The sequence below is a fragment of the Notolabrus celidotus genome, chromosome 2, assembly GCF_009762535.1.
Source record: "Notolabrus celidotus isolate fNotCel1 chromosome 2, fNotCel1.pri, whole genome shotgun sequence".
NCBI lineage: Eukaryota > Metazoa > Chordata > Actinopteri > Labriformes > Labridae > Notolabrus > Notolabrus celidotus.
In genome coordinates, this window is record NC_048273.1 from 2,150,144 (window position 1) to 2,167,165 (window position 17,022).

Below are 17,022 nucleotides of genomic sequence, written 5' to 3' on the forward strand. Positions count from 1 at the left end.
TCAACATGGTAAAGGTAAAACTGAAACAAAATATAAAGGAAGTTTTCAGAAAAAACATAAAAATATACAAATAATGAGAAGGAACTAAACTAACAGAACTGCTTCAACAACAATGTAGATTAACAATAAAGCAACGATTGCATAGCAACAAGGTTCCATTGACCAATATTTGACCCATCACAGCACAATTAAAGACACAAAAATCTATTACGAGTTTACTCATCTTTGGATCTGAGCTGCTGACGTTCATTACGGCTAGGATGTCACCTGATCAGCAGAGTCTGAAGGACTGTCCTAAAGGCCATGTGATAATGCTATCACATAAGGCCAAACATGGCAACCTGGAACTTCCTGCCCTCTCAGGCACTCGTGCCACCAGGAAGTACGCCATTACAGGCTCCTCCCACAGCACAGGAAGTGGTAGGTTACTGCACTATGACCCTCTCTACGAGGTCTCTACACACAGTCTAGCTGCAGTTTGCACTTGACGCCTGTCCTCGTCTACCTGAGTAGCTTAAAGATGAGAAACTTTAATCAGATTTTTGTGGTTTAGGGGTAGATCCACTGACAAAGCCTTATTAAGATCTGACACGGTTCCATTGATAGATGCAGCTATCAGTTTCACAGACAGCATGCATAAGTAGACCGAGGTAAATTAAGGAGTAAATGATAACAAAATCAGATATAAAAATTGAGATAAAATGCATAGAGGAATATAACTGAAGGGTCGCTAGCATGCCCAGACAAAAGACGATTGGAGAGGAAAGAAGAAATACAAGATAGAGGATAAAGCGTCTGAGGAGAGGAGAGAAGGAAAGGGAACAGAGGAGCAAAGTGACAGAGTCAGAAGAAGAGAGGGGAAGGTTTGGAGGAGGGTGAAGGGGGGGTAAACCCGCTTCAATGCTGTGTTCAAAACTTTGTTTTTCTCCAGCAAATGTGACAGAATGTGATGGTGGCACATTGTCACATCGCAGTCCCAGTTAACACAAAATAAATATTGAGGAGGAACAAGGTGTGTGCCTACACGTACATAGAGGAAAAACTAGAGTAGTTGTTGCTAGAGGTCTGCTATCACAAAGTGTTGGAGTCAAGAAACAGAGCTGGATCAACAGGGAGTAGAAATCCAGAGAACAAGAACGAGAGAGAGAGAGAGGGAGAGTGGAAAGAGAGAGAGGAGGGGTTGATGAGGAGAAGAGGGAAAGACTTGGGGGGGGGGGAGCTCAAAACTCATGGAGAGGAGTGGAAGGGGGTTTGATGATGAGTCTGAGACGCAGAGGAGGGCGCGTAAGGGTTTCTGTGTAGTTGCATGTGTTCATGTTTATATATCTTATGTTGGTATAGGCATGAGTGTGCGTGTGTACAGTATGCAGAGAGTTAGAGAGTGACAAAGGATGAGTTAGCAACACACTGAGTGTCCATGAGAGGCATCCCAGCAAGCACCTGACGGATAGAGACGACCACGGCGAAGCTACGTATCCGAAATTTGATTCAGTGGAAAAAAGAGTATTACAGATTTTGCTTTCAAAATAAAAGTCTGCATGCTTAAAGAAAAACCTTATTTTGAAAAACTAAAAAGCAAACATTGGGATCATTTGTTCCGCAGGTATTAGCTATGCATGCAAACGACATATCTTATCTTTCAGTGTCAGAGTGTTTGTTGGGATGCAGAGGAGATCAGAGAGAGAGAGAGAGAGACAAAGTAGAAGTGTGGATGTAGAGGTAAAAATGATGACCCAAATGGAAGAGCTGACTAAGAGACGGACAGAAAGACAAGACAGGAAAGACAAGAGACAAGACACGAGGCAGAACAACACAAGCAGCAAGACAGCAGACAGGAGGACAGACAGAAGGGAGACGGGCAGACAGACAGACAGACAGACAGTGACGGATGGGCAGACATACTGTACAGTACGCAAAGGAGGGAGGGGAAGGGGTGTTGGAGAAAGGGAAGAAGGAGGAGGAGGAGGAGGAGAGGAGGAGGAGGAGGGAGGTTTCAGTGGGGGGATAGAGTAAGGAGACTGTGATTCCAAAATCAAAAAGAAATCAAAGTAAATAAAAACAGAAGACCATGGCTCAAAGTGGGTTTGGAGGTCTCACACACTGGGGCTCAAAATCAAGAATCAGCTATACACCTCCCTTCCTCCCCCGCCTGTCCCATTGCAGCTCAATGCTGGGAGGTCTCGGGCTGGGTGGATGCGAGGTGTGTGTGTGTGTGTGTGTGGAGGGGACAAGTGGAGGGGAGAATCAGGGGGATCGAGGATAGGTAGCATTCCAAAATACACCGTGTCGATCCAAATGGGATTCATATGATCGTTGCAGAAGGGCACAAAGATCACCTACACACACCGAGGGGAGACGTGACACTTACTGACCTGAGCAATACCAAATTACATGTGCATTAATATTATTAATATTCTTATTAATAAAGGGTTTAGTTTACTGGACCCAAGCATGTTAGGTAAGAAAAGCAGGCTGGTGTCCAAACGGTGAATCTACTTTAACTGGCTTTTAACAGCCGGGGTGAGAAATCACAGATAGATTCAACCACACAGGGTCCGTCCTGCTCTGCTCTACTCTACATGCATCCTCTCTGCAAACCTCATGTAAGACGTGACTTAACCTTGAGGGCAAAAAGTGAATCACTGAAAAAAAAGAAGCACGCTCTGCAAAAAAAGGACTAAAAAAAGAGTTTAAAGGTGACATATTGTGCTGTTTTTCATCAACATATATCGGTCTAAGAGGTCCCCCAAAACATGTCTTTAAAGTTTATGCTCATAAAAACACTTTGAAATCAGATTCTGGTCTGCCTGTAAACCCCTCTTTTTCAGCCCTGCTCAGAACAGGCTGTTTTCTGTGTCTGTGCCTTTAAATGAGAATGAGCTCTCTGACCACGCCCCCTCAGGAAGTGGGTGTGGCCTCGGCTGTCCGGCACGTTGATGTAATGTTTACATGTTGGCTGAATATACACGGCTGTTCACAGACCCGCGTTACTTCAACCCTCTGAATCTGATCCAGAATCTGATCCTGACGGAGAGGCGCCTGCAGCAGGACCTTTCTGAACCATTGGTCCAGATTTAGTGTTTCTTGTTGCTTTATTTGTCTTGGTACACAGCTACCAACATGTAGCTATGTGGCTATGCTAACTAGCGCTAGCACTTTTTTCCATGAAAACTCAAAATCATCCACTAGATCTTCAAATCTGCAGACGTGGGGAGTCAAAGCGACCTTTGTGTTTATTAAGACAGCCTACAACTAGCATGCCTCCCTCCTAAGCTCCTTGTTAGCACACATGTGTGCAGGGAATGAAAAACGGAGGAGGGGTTGAGTTGTATTTTATACAGTCTATGGGCTGAACAAGGGGTCCAGGTAGAGAACCATCAAAAAGTCATTTTGCATGATATGTCACCTTTAAAGCTGTTTTTATCACCCTCTCTTGGCTCTTCAAAAACTGTTGTAAAAAGTGAGATCAGCTAGCTTAGTTTTAATAATTGGGAAGTCCAAATGTTTTTTAAAAAGAGCCCAGGTTTAAAGGGACTGAATATATATATATATCATTTAAAAAAAGGCCTACAGAAACAACAAAGGTGAAAGGGCAGCCCATTCCTCACATGGACATGCATGGGTGTGGCTATGAGGCATGAGTGACATATACAGGTGCGCCCCCATCCACTCGGGCAGACACCGGGGAACCAATACAATCCAAAAACTGTCACCCAAGCCCATCCAAGCATGCCATCCATTCCCAAATATAGCATTGTTCCAGACACACACACACACACACACACAAAACCAAAGGAAATCAACAGATCCACAAAAAGAACTAAGTCCGGACAGCATAGACAAAAACCAGAGTGCAGCTGTGTTCAACAAAGAGGAATGCATCACAACTATTAGATGTTTTTCCGGTTTAATTCAGCCTCCAATCCGAGAGATCAATGGGGGAGAATGGTTTGGGGGGAGTGGGGGGACATGTCCAATCACAGTGTGTCTGATGGTGCACTTCTCTCCCTGGGGCTCAGGTCAGCCAATGGACCGGGAGCTGCAGTGGCTGAGTGAATGAGGTTTTCCCCTGCAGGAGTGTGTCCCTCTATCTAACTCCAGCCACCAGTTGCTAACTTTGAGAAGTCTGAGACATACCGCTGCACAAAAACAACTGGATTAAAAGCTCCATCATGCACGCAGAGAGCCTACATGTCAACAGCGAAACACATCATAAATTTAGTGGTTACAACAGAAGATCAAGAGCTCAAGGTCAGTCGATAAGACAGCATGTCTACGCAGGGGGATGATAAATCAACGGGGGAACCACTTTACTTTGTGCCTACATGTCAGTATCACATGCAAATGAGTCACAACATATTGTTAGCTGGACGCATGCCTGTATGAGATGATTTAATGCTGGAGTGGACTCAGTAACTCTGTAGGTTCGGTAAGTGTGTGTGCGTGGCCGAGCAGAGAAACAAGAAATAAAGAATCCCAATTGCATGGACAGGCTCCCTCATTCACAGAGACCAGGAGCCCAGCCGGCCCATTTGGAATCAAGAGTGAAAGTAAAAGAAACCTTTCGTTTGGACTACATGTAGTCTTGTTTCAAGCCCCAATGTGGAGAGAAAGACAAGAAGCCTCACAGTGGACGAGGTGAGAAGCAGTCGAGAGAGAACGCCAGAGTACTGCACTAACGCTAACAGTGGGGCGGTGTTGTGGAGGGATTTGTGCCAAAAAACAGAGGTCAGAAGGTGGACATTATCGGCCATTTTGGTGAGGCAGTTGTTTTATTATTGCTGCCCCAAAATGAAGGGGGAAGCCAAAATAATGTGCAGCCTTTAGTGTCACCTTGAAGCTGAGATTACACCCTCTTGCCGCCCGAGGACACAGGCGCAGTATGGAGATCCTTTAGTCACACTTGCTGGGTGAGGCCTGTGGCATTTACATATAAGCTGCAGGGGTCGGCCTGCATTAACATACCTTGGCTGCAGCAATGCTAAACAGTTGCTATCTGTGGCTCATCAAAATGGAAATTATTACCTAAAGGAAGCTGACAAGAATCATGGCGGGGGTTTCTTAGAATAGCAAGCGGTGGATTGAGGGGATTTTGAAGCCCTTTTTTTTTCATTGATTTACAGGTAGACGACACAGCCAATGAGCTGCAAGCGTGTCCCCTCGCTGTGGTGATCCCTTCGGTCCGATTGACTACAGGAGTGATTCACATATTTTGCATATTTGGAATGTGGGGTGGGGAAATTTGGCTTTTCAGGTGGCGGTGTGATGATTGTTTTTTGAGGGGGTGGCTTTAACTTCAGGACTCCTTGAGGCAAACATCTAATAGAGATGGCAGGTTGTTTGTTTTTTTGGCTTTGGCCAGTGAGAACATAAGGTGTAATCTAGCTTTCTTTCCCAACGTTACACACAAATGCAGAGCAGGACATGCGAGCACATTGAAAAGTCAGGCAGATACCTTTGTAGGAGGGCAAACATGCACATGCGTACATCACAGCTCAGTCTTCCTGCATCAGTGTCGCTCACAGGACTGGAAATTAGACTCTTGGTTTTCTTTGCAGGGGTCGTGCCGTTCTGTGTGGACGGGCGGCTTTCACACTGAGCTGATAAAAGTCTCTTAAAGTCAGTCGTTTTTAAGACGCTTTGGAATGTGGAATAATTGCTAGATGAGGAGACGTGATTATATTATTTGTGTAATGACTCGCCTTAAGGGAAATATGATGTGGCTGGTGCAACGGGAGGAAATGGCGAGGATGCAGAAGTTAAAAATATATCAGCTATACTCAGCAACTTATCAAAGGAAACACTGGCTGATACTGAGCATCTTTAAAGGGATGTTATTTAAAGCTCCTGTGAGGCGTTTTTGAGTGGTTATGAAACAGGCTAAAATCAACAACCATGCCTCTTCATGACCCTCAAAATCAAACAAAACCATTAGAAATATTTAATAATCTAGCTTATAATTCTTAAAGCCTGAAACAGCTCTGAGGGGGTAGGTGTCAGACGAGGTGATCAACAGCACATTAAAGAAAAACCCTTTTAGTACTTTTTCTGCAGCAAATATTCTTAATGAGTGACATATTTGACTATTAATTGAAAGCAGGAGGAGATTTCGTTTTTAGAAACATAATTAATTCAGCAACGATAGAGGTATCACTTTGGCCACAGGGGGCGCCAAAGCCAACGCATGCAGAAAGTTCCTCACAGGAGCTTTAAAGTCATGACAATCCAAAAAAAAAGGCTAAAGAAAACCTGCAGGATCTCTCGCTGCTTGCACAAACTTGGCGAGGGGAGTTGAAACTGTCAAGGTGACCTACAGCAAAAAACAACAACTTCCAGCAGAAGAAGAAGAAGAAAAATGAGCGAGGTTTGCAAAGCATGGAAATTGCTCATTTGTTTGCTGCAGTTTGACTTTCAGATACTTTACAGAGATCAGCGCAATCCCTGGAGATCAGCGCACTTTGACAGCCGCACATACAAACACTCCCGCTCCCTGAGGAGGCTGACGGAGGAGGCTGACGGAGGAGGGGAGAGTGTTATCTCCTCTATGTGAATAATGACACGCCTGGAATACATGCACCTGTTGAGCCACATGTTCCTGAAAAGTAAGGGAGTATAAATCTGTAAATGCTGCTTTTTACAAACTCCAATCACAAAAGGAACTTTGTCTCCAAACTGTTGCTTAAATAAAGATCTCTGTGTCGTAGTCCAGTCTGAAAATCTTCATTCATTTCGTCACGTCAGTCAGAGAAAATCAATCCTATTCGAGGAATCCTAATTTGATTGAGCGTCAGTCAACAAAACCAATCACATCTAGCAGCCGCCGTTTCAAAATAAAAGAAGCTCTTAGCGCCCGCCAAGCAGCGAGCGGCGAATGTGATGTCGAAGTCATTACATCGTTATTGATCCACACGACACTGTAAATGGCATCCCTTAATGGCTGCCTGGAACCCAATCAGGCCCAATCAGGTCTAATTTTTGCAGTAATGGATTGCTATAAACAAGATGACAGGAACACTGGCTGTATACACACTTAGCATTTCATTCGGCATTTTGCATTTGCACTCCGGGACTCAAGAAGCAGAGCAGCATCATTTAGAAAAAAAAAAGATAACACCAATCTCACGATCAAATGAGGCACGAAAAAAAGGACAAACATCTTTAAAAAAAAGGAAAAAAGGAAAGTTCAGGAACAGAAGTCAAAAAGGAAAGAAAAAGTCACAAACACAACACCAGAACCACAACACAAGAAATCAAGTGAAGGAAAGCCAAAAGAAAAAACACAAAAGGGTTTGATTCAGGGAGATAAAAGTGTTTAACCAAGAAGGAATACAACTCAACCGAAAACAGGGAATGCAAAAGTAAAGACCAACACGGCCAAAGGGATTCTGTGCAGGCATGCAAGCGCAGTTACATTCTTCCATCATGCAACAAGTCCTGTTATTTTCACATGCTGGGTTCTCATGACAACTCGTGCAAGAAAAGCCTTTAAGGTGCAGAAGCAATACCAAAGGATGCAAAACGAGAAAAGGCCCCACAATGCAAACATAAAAGTAAATTAATAATAACAAGACCCGAGCTAATCGGGCTTGCTTTCATCATTTCTTCCTTGGAAATAAAGAAACAGTTCTTTCATAATCATTTAGCACTTTGGAATTTACTGATTAGTATTTCTTCAGATTAGTCATGAATCGAGCTCTGTCAAAGGCAAATACAGCTAAAATTTTTCAACATGTTGAATTTCTGTTCTTTTTTTTTTTTTTTTTCAAATGTGGGTTAAAAAAGTAAAAAAGAAAAACACACCAACCTTCTCGAAGCTCTGAGGGATGTAAAGGGGTTGATGCAGAACACAATGACATGAGGAGAAGAGAAAAATAGGGGAAACACAGAGAGAGTAAAAAAAGCCACCTCAATGTTTAGCTGCAGCTACATTTCCCTTTCCCTTTTTCTTTCATCCTTCTTTTTTTTTTCCTCCCTGCTCCCTCACCCCTCACCCCTGCTACCAGTGACACCCGTCTTTGAAAGAAGTACACTTGCCTACCCCTTCCCACCTCCCACCTCCCACCCTTCAAATAAACTTTGAACCCAAACAATCAGATTCACCCCAGTGGCCTCACTGTCGCCTGGTAGGAACAAAAAAAAAAAAAAAAAGAAGTGAGGCGCCACTGGAGTTAAATCAAGCGTACCATACTCATAATTCAGAATTTTCACAAGCTGCTTTTTAGCCACAAGGAAGAGGATTCCTACGGTGGCAGTAGAGAAGAAACCAAATAAAGAGAAAATAAAGGAAAACTAATGAGAGATAGAAAAGAAAAAAGACACAGTTTGGCTGGAATTAGCAGCTGCAGTTTAAGACGGTATAACAGAAGGTGTTTTTTTTTTGGAGGAGCCAATCAGAATCATCATCTTGGTTTTTCTTTGTGTGTTTAAATCTCAATCTTTGCTTCATTACACTTCAGGAAGAATTAACACGATAGCCGTTTGAATGGATCCCTACCACAGCTGCTAATCCCAAGTGCATTTCGCTTTGTGAACAAAACATAGTCAACATCAAGTATCAGAATCGATTGACAAAAGTTAACTGAAAACAGACAAAGGTTGACACCATCAAGGCATAACAAGTGTGTTACATCGTGTGAGAGCACCTGCAGGATTATGACCCTCCGTGTCGGCTTTTCTTTTCTTTTTTTTAAAGAGCCTGCTGATGGAGCCAGTGTTCATGGAATTGCATGAATTGTTGGAAATGGTATCGGCTGTGTGTGTGTGTGTGTGTGTGTACGACTACACATTCCAGTGCTGTGTCACGAAAGCGTTCCCATTATTGTTTTATAAGAGAGCTCTCTCTCTCTCTCTCTCTCTCTCTTCGCCGTAATTTGCTGTTAATCTTTTTTAATTTACGTGAAGGGAGGCGGCGCGGCTCCTTGACATTAGGTGTCACCGCCATGAAGAAGAAGAGACGCTAACCATATTACTTCTACCTTCCTCTCACGGTTGAGTGTTTCTTCCCTACGCTGCTACTTCACAGGGTATGATAGCAATAATAATGAAAAGCAGCTCCCTGACCCATTTTTATAAGTCAGAGTGGTGAATTTTCGGGAACAAGTTATTTGGTACACAGCAGAGGGAACAAACTGAGTAGCTACTGAAGCATCTTATTTAATATGCACAATTAAAAATGCATGTCCAAGATGCATCTGCTTCAATTTATCAAAGCTCCCTCAACAGGGATTCAATGTCATTTAGCATTAGTGGTAGATTCTAGGCTTTTGTCTTCATTGCCTGTTTCCATGAAACTCGGCGCTCCCTGCGACTGTTTGTTTCTCATATATCTTCACTTTGCTGGAACATGCCAGCCAGAGTGACTACTGACTGTACGCCTTTAAAGATAACACCCCCGAAAGCAGAAACGGGGGAATACTATGGATTAATGCTCCATAACACCATGATGAAGAAGTGAGGAAGTGTGCTATTTATAAACCTCAGATAGGACAATTTTTATGAACACAAAGCAGCTCTTTTACTATTTATTCACCACGAGGGAATCCTGTTTGTTTTTTAACCGCCAAAGTCTGGAGCAGAGGAAAAGGGGGTTTGGATTTTGATTGGTGGGCTTTTTTAAAATACCTCGCCACCCAATCAAAATCAACACTTACCGTGCTGCTTCCTGTACCTGCAAGAAACGCTTATCAAAAAGAGAAGTCCTCCCCGAAGCCCGTTTGGGCGCCATAACTTTGACAAGGGGGTGGGCGACACATTACAGGTAAAAAGGTGTCTCACAGCTGATAGAGCAAAGACATACGGCTTGTTTGTGCTACACATTTCCTTCCCAGCGAGTCGGGGAGGGCATTCAGAACAAATGGAGCATAACATCATAACAGAAGAACGTTAGTTGGTCAATTATAGTTTTGCATTTGGAAGTTTCAGTGCAGATGAAATTACATTTGTGGCAAAGCAATTCTATCAATGCTGCAACGATTGATATCACTGAGATAACCTGTTCTGCAAATACATTTGTGCAAATGCAGCAGGGCTTAGAGAATAGTTATCATTTGTTAATCTCTACATTAACGCCACTTTAAAGCTGCACCGTGATGGCTGCTTCACTCAGAATTCGGAGGACATTTTTATATTCTTTGTTTGAATTGTTTTGGCCTGACTCTGGGGCCGGGTTCTTCCCTACCTCGCACATAAAGGTTAGCAGGGGACGAGTAGCGCACGCCTTCCACGTTAGACGCACGCACTCGTACTTCCCCTGGTCGGTCCTCGCTGTTCTCGATCTGCAAGGCACCTGGGAAACGACAACATGCAACAAAGACAAGGGGGGAGGGAGGAGAGAGAGTAAAGAGAGAAGAGAGAGAGAGAGAGAGTGGGGAGGAGATGATTAGTTGATCTGTCAGTGACGGTGCACGAAGGAGTCAGAGCTGCTTCTTAATCTGGAACATCAGCTCTCAGAGATAAATGTTTGAATAAAGAACATCAAAGTAAGAACATCATTTCATCACCAAACAGAAAACATTTCAAGACACTTGATGAAGGAAACACTAAAGTGACATCCGGGACTTCTGCAGAACTTTTCAGATCATTTATTTGGATTCACTGGTTGCATGTTTTCAGTCAGGTTTGCATAGGGGTGGAAAAGTTCTGGTAAATTTCCATAAGAAGTTAAGCTGGGGAATTTTGGAACTATTCCAAAATGGGAATTAATGGGAATTTAATAGAAAGGTGTCACATCCAAGCATAAATATTAGTTTCTTTAAAAACAGACATCCATCCAAATGAATCCTATTATTATCCATAAAGCACTCAATGGTTCAGCTCCCCAGTACATCTCTGACTTGCTCACAGTGTCTAACCCGACCAGGATCCTCAGGTCAGCAGGTGGAGGTCTTTTAAATGTACCCAGGGTGAAATCTAGGTCTGGTGAAGGTGCCTTTAGTTACTGTAGTCCATCTTTTTGGAACATACTGCCTGCTGACCTCAGGTCCATCACTACTGTCTCCACTTTAAAAAAAAAGCTGAAAACATATTTATTTTCTGAAGCGTATGAACGATATAATGACTGATGTGACTGGATGCATGTGCAGCAACACTTGCTGTTTGTTTGATTGCTGTGTCTGATGTATGTCTGGTGCATCTATTGTTTTTCTGTTTTTATTTGGAAAAATGTCTTTTTTTATGTTTTTAATTCTGCATGTAAAGCTCATTGAACTTATGTGTAATGAAATGTGCTTTCTAAATAAAATTGCTATTGCTAATTAAAACAGATTTATCTGTAAGAAGAACTTTATCAAGTGTTACATATTTTATTGAACAATCAATTCTTTCATTGAAGAAAAAACATGAATGTTGAGTTAATATTACTCATCCCCCCGACCCAACCCAACCCAGTTTTTGATCCGAATAGTGCAGACAGATCCAAACAGCTGATCAGCGTGTATCCGTGCTCATGCAGCGGAAGAACACCGGACTGCGAGGTAAATCTGAAAGTAGTCCCAAAACAAAGAGGGTTTCTGACGGCAAACTGCACAGCTCCAATTGTTTCTACTGGTGCATGCATTTGCATCGTGATGAGTGCCTGGACCCTGTCCGCAGAGAAAACAGCCCAGCTTACCTGCTGGTCCTCTGGGAATGTTCTCATTAAAAGGGGAAGAGCTCACCAGCACTCATTGTGGCTGACAGAGAACTGGTGTAATGTAACTCATCTGACCCCACTTAAAAAAACCTGAAATATCCCTTTAAATGAAAAGAGCCGCTCTCCCTCCAACAAAGTCCCATTCAACATGCAAATAAAAAAGTAGCTTCTCCAGCCTAGCCTCTGCAGGATTCTAGAGATCATGTGTGCTTCATGTGATGGAGGAATGCACAGTGCATGTATGGGGCGTGGTCTCATAGCCCTGCAGTAAGCAGTGTGCTACTGTATGTGCATGTGATTGAGGAATAGCAGAGATATTCAACTCTACTTGCATAAATCTGGTTGTTTTAGTCAGGATTATGCTGAAATATATTTTCACCAACTATATTTAAGTTCCCTATTAACCCTCCTGTTATGTTCCGGGTCAGATTGACCAATTTCAAACTTCCAATTGTTTTAAAAGTATTGTTAAAAGTTTTGTTTTGGTCTGAACATTCTTCTGCTTGGCTTAATGAGCATAATCAACATATATAAAATGCTTCATTTAACATATTTGCAACCCCCCTGCATGTTTATATTACAAGACACTGTTTGTGGGTCAACTTGACCCGGTAGTCAAAGAGGAGACTAAAGGAGGTCAGAAGTGTCAGATACTAATTGTTTCTTTGCAACTGTGTGACAGTGTGATGAGTGAGTTATCCTCATTAAAGCATGATCTGTGAGAATTAAAGAACACCATTGCACTAAATACTGATTTAAGTGGTTAGTAATGGAGTTCATAATGAGATTTAAAATAATTGTATTGGGATTTTTTTAGGTTGTGACACTTTTGGATAATTAAATATGGGGTCAAATTGACCCAGGAACATTATTGCTTCAATTAGTAAATTCCTGCTTTATTCCATTAATTCCATGGAAAGTTTCCAACTTTGAAAACACCCAGAATTCTGCAACCCTACTTTTCAGACAGAAGTTAGCATTTAAACGTCTTCCTCTAATTCACTCTTATATCAGACACACTTCTGAATTTCTCTCTGCTCTCTCTCCCCTCCCTGTCAGATTTTAGGGTATCCATTTTTACACGAGTCCCTTGTGGCTCGTTTATTTCAAACAGCGAGCGTTTGTTCCCCAGGTTTCATCTCCTGTACGAGCACCTAAACGCTTGGCAACCACAGAGGAGAAGGGGGCGTCTGCGGGGGAGGAGGAGGGAGGGGGAGGTGAAACAACGGCGCGTCAGATCATTCCTCGTTAGAGCGCCGTTGACGGCACTTCCTGATGATATCATTAGGGCTTCTGGCTGGCTCAGCAGACAGATTGCAGCCCAGGCCTCCCTGACAAACACAGCACCAGCACTCGTTAGCGTTTAGCCAGGAAGCATCAACACGCCAGCCGCTGCCCAGGACGCTTTGCAGTATACCATAACTTACTGCATCACATGGGCGAGCGGAGGGAACACAGTGTTGTACGAAGCTGGAACATCGGCCTCATAACGCCGCTCAGCTGTGCCACAAATGAGTCCATCGATTCTGCTTAATTATAAAGATTAGTCACGCTTCCACCTTAATACACTCAGAGTATTTTACACCCTCAGTCTGTGGGTATAAAGATATCCGCCTTTAAAAAAAGGAAAACAATCCATAGTCTATTTTTTCCTCCTCTTCAGCTCAGATCATCCCCGTCCCCCCCAGAGGGAGCCGTTCCTGGCACGCCGCTCACGCACCAAATGAAAACCCGTCTACCTGCAGAGTGCAGGTGGTGCTGCAGTCTTTTGCTTCCTGGTTTATGCATGGATCTGATTTGGATGTGTTTGATGTGCGCTTGAAACAGAAAAATGCCAGCGCGGTGGCAGGTGGGTTGGAGTGTGCTCAGAAGCCGAGCGCCTCAACACCGGGGAGATCACAAAGTAACGGCCGTGTGAAGTTCAACTCCGGGTGGACGCTTCCAGGAAAGCTCTGCCAGAGGCTCCTCAGCCCCGGTCCCTGCGCTGAATAAGAAACTCTTTGGAAGGCTGGAGTTTAACTTAGTGTGTGTGGGTTTTTTTTCAATGCTTCATAAATAATAACGCTGGAAAAAAAGCCTGCAGAGGGCCACAATCCCCTTTTTGTTGACTGTTAAGGTGAAATATTCTATATTTTATTGCTTCCAAAAATATCACATCTCCTCAAAAATATCTGAGAACGATATCCGAAGGTCGACAACACACGACTGCTGGGTGACAGAAAACGAGCCAAATGAGAGCCAATTAAAACACACATCGGCTGCTGTAAATTACACCTCCTGGCAGAGGAGAGAGAGAGAGAGAGAGAGTAAGAGAGAGAGGGAGAACTGATAGTTTCTGACAGGACGGAGGGAGTTTCATCTGTTCCTCGCCATCTTTGATGGAGGATCCTCGCTAGGTGGTATTATCTATTGTTTCCAATCCCCCTCCAGCTTCATCACATATTCCAGCTATTATTTAGAGGAGCTGTGAAGACCACGGAGAGACCATCTCCACCGGCAGAATACAGGGGAAGGGAGGAAGAGGGAGGGAGGAGGAGAGTGAGGAAGATAATGTCTGGAAGGAGAGGCAGGAAGGAGAGAGGAGGGATGAAGAGGGAGGTAGGAGGAGAGTGAGGAAGGAAGCTAGAGACGAGGGATGAAGAGTGAGGAGGAGGGTTTGGGATTTCAGTCTTATTTGAGTCTCTCAGTCCTTTTTCTGTCCCAAGATTAAAGTATAGAAGATTGACTCCTGTCACGATCACACCCTCATGACAAAGTGGGTGAGATGTATATTAAAGTGCAACACAACTACAGCAGGGGTTCCCAAAGTGTGGGTCGGGACCCCCTGGGGGGTCGTGAGATGTCTGGGGAATGTTTTTTTTTTTTAAAGTTATCAAAAAATAATTATTTATTTTTGTTTATTTACTTTATTTTCTTATGTTTATCTTCCTTTTGTTTGTACTATTTATTATTATTATTATTATTATTATTATTATTATTATTATTATTATTATTATTATTATATTATATTATTTGAGTTTTTTTACTCTTTGTTGGTTTTGTATTACTTACTTAGTTTTCTAAAAATTATAGATTTTACCCATTTATAGTAACAAATATGGACAAAAATAGTAACTATTCTTGAAATAGAAAATGTAATGAGTTTCTATTATACTATGGGAACAAGGGGTTCCCAAAGTGGGGGCCGGGACCCCCTGGTGGGTCGTGAGACACAAATGGGGGGTCATGAGATGTCCTCCAGGATGTTATTTATTTTTTAAAGCTATCTAAAAATATTTGTTATTTTTCATATTTTATAACCTTCTTTTCTTATTTTTGTCTTCCTTTTTCTTGTACTTGTTTTATTATTATTATTATTATTATTATTTTTTTGTATTTTTTTTCTTTCTTTGTTGGTTTTGTGTTACTTATGTTTTGGTTTGTTAACTTGTGGTGAACAAAGAAATACAGAAATAATACAATAAAAAAAGTTAAATGACCAAAACATCTAAAAAGTTGAAAAGTTTGGGGAACCCTGAATACTTTAAACTGTATTTTATTATATTTATGAGGGACTTCTTTTACTTTAGATCTTTTCTAGCTAGGTCTCTTTTTTATCCACCTTTCTTCATCCTGTGTGTTTATGTTTATCTGTGTTGTCCACTATCATCCTCTGTATGTCTGGTGCATACTGCAGCTTTTGACTTTGAACAATCCAACACTGCTTACATTTACTGGATCTTAGAAGATGAGATCTACGTAAACAATGTTTTAAGGAAGAAGACGGCTACACAAAGTCTTGAAATGGAAATCTAAAGAGGTGAGAGTTAAAACATGTGCAAAAAGGGGAAAACTGCATCTTTATTCTATGTTGAGATGCTGCATGCTCCTCTCTCTGTCGCTGAAAGTGAAGACACAGTAACCTGGGTGTTATAGGAGTTGTTGCCGCTGTGATAGCTGTCTCTCTGTCCCCTTTTAGTCCTAACTTCCTCTTCCCTGTTCCCCCTGAAAGATCTCTCCGGTTGACGGTGTATAAATATTGTATTTTTTAAAACAGTAATAGCTTTCTTGAGCGTGCCGTCAGTTTAAAGCACGATAATGTTCACTTTAAGACACAGACCTCTGAGGGCTTTTAACACACACATCCAAGCCAACCCTCTTGATGTAGTATCAGCAGCAGCAGCAGCAGCAGAGCGGGTGTGTGTACGCGCTCACACTAAAACAAACTCCACCCTTTGAAAAGCCTTGTCACCAGCGTGGTGCGTTCCTCTCGTTTCCTTTTGTTTTTAAAAAAAGAGAGAGACTGCACTCTCTGTGTTTTGCATAATTGCGCTCTGTCTACCCGTCCAGCCTGTGGCTCCACAGAGCACGACGGCCGGTGGTGTTTTTTTTCCTTCTTCATCAGGAAACACAAGGCGTTAAATAAATGCTGAAATTATCTTTCACGCACGCAGTTTGTTCTCACAATGGGCGTTCACTGATAAGACTCGCCTGGTTACAAACACAGATTTACTGTGTCAATCACAAACTGTGCTCATGAAGTCAGGCGAGAGTAACGTGACTTTAAAGGGGACATATCACGCTTTTTTCATCAACATATATTGGTCTAAGAGGTCCCTAAAACATGTCTTTAAGTGTATGCTCAAAAAAACACTTTGAAATCAGATTTTGGTCTGCCTGAAAAACCCTCTTCTTCAGCCCTCCTCAGAACGGTCTGTTTTCGCCCGCCTCTCTCTGACCACGCCCCCTCAGGAATGTGGGTGTGGCCTCGGCTCTCCGGCACGTTGACTAATGTTTACGTGTTGGCTAAATAGACACGGCTGCTCTGCAGACCCGCGTTACTTCAACCCTCTGAATCTGATCCAGAATCTGATCCTGATGGAGGAGGGCCTGCAGCAGGACCTTTCTGAACCATTGGCAAGATTTAGTGTTTCTTAATTTTTAGTTTGTCAGTATGTCGACGTGTGTCTTGTACACAGCTACCAACATGGTAGCTTATGTGGCTATGCCTAACTAGCCGCTAGCACCTTTTTCCCATGAAAACTACAATCATACCACTAGATCTTCAATCTGCAGACGTGGGGAGTCAAAGCGACCTTTGTGTTTATAAGACAGCCTACAACTAGCATGCCTCCCTCCTAAGCTCCTTGTTAGCACACATGTGGCAGGGAATGAAAAACGGAGGAGGGGTTGAGTTGTATTTTTACAGTCTATGCAGCGTCGCAGCTGTGACATCTCATCACAAACATAACAACAACAAAAACTAACAACGTCAATTACCAGGCTCTCTTAGGACAGGTCACTAAATTACTGAGCCGTACCAATCCATACCAGACCACTTGGTGGAAACAAGGCTTTACTGATCTCAGCTGTGCAAGATCCTTGATTCTAATTGACTACGGTTATTAACTTTC

General features: G+C 42.7%; 1 protein-coding gene across 1 annotated transcript in view; it reads right to left on the bottom strand.

Moving 5' to 3' along the window:
* The window catches only part of ptprsa (protein tyrosine phosphatase receptor type Sa), a 290,186-nt gene that overhangs the window by 113,655 nt on the left and 159,509 nt on the right, over nt 1-17,022 (bottom strand). The window contains 1 exon segment of the mRNA XM_034711280.1: nt 10,178-10,285. Coding sequence (XP_034567171.1) covers nt 10,178-10,285 — 108 coding nt within the window.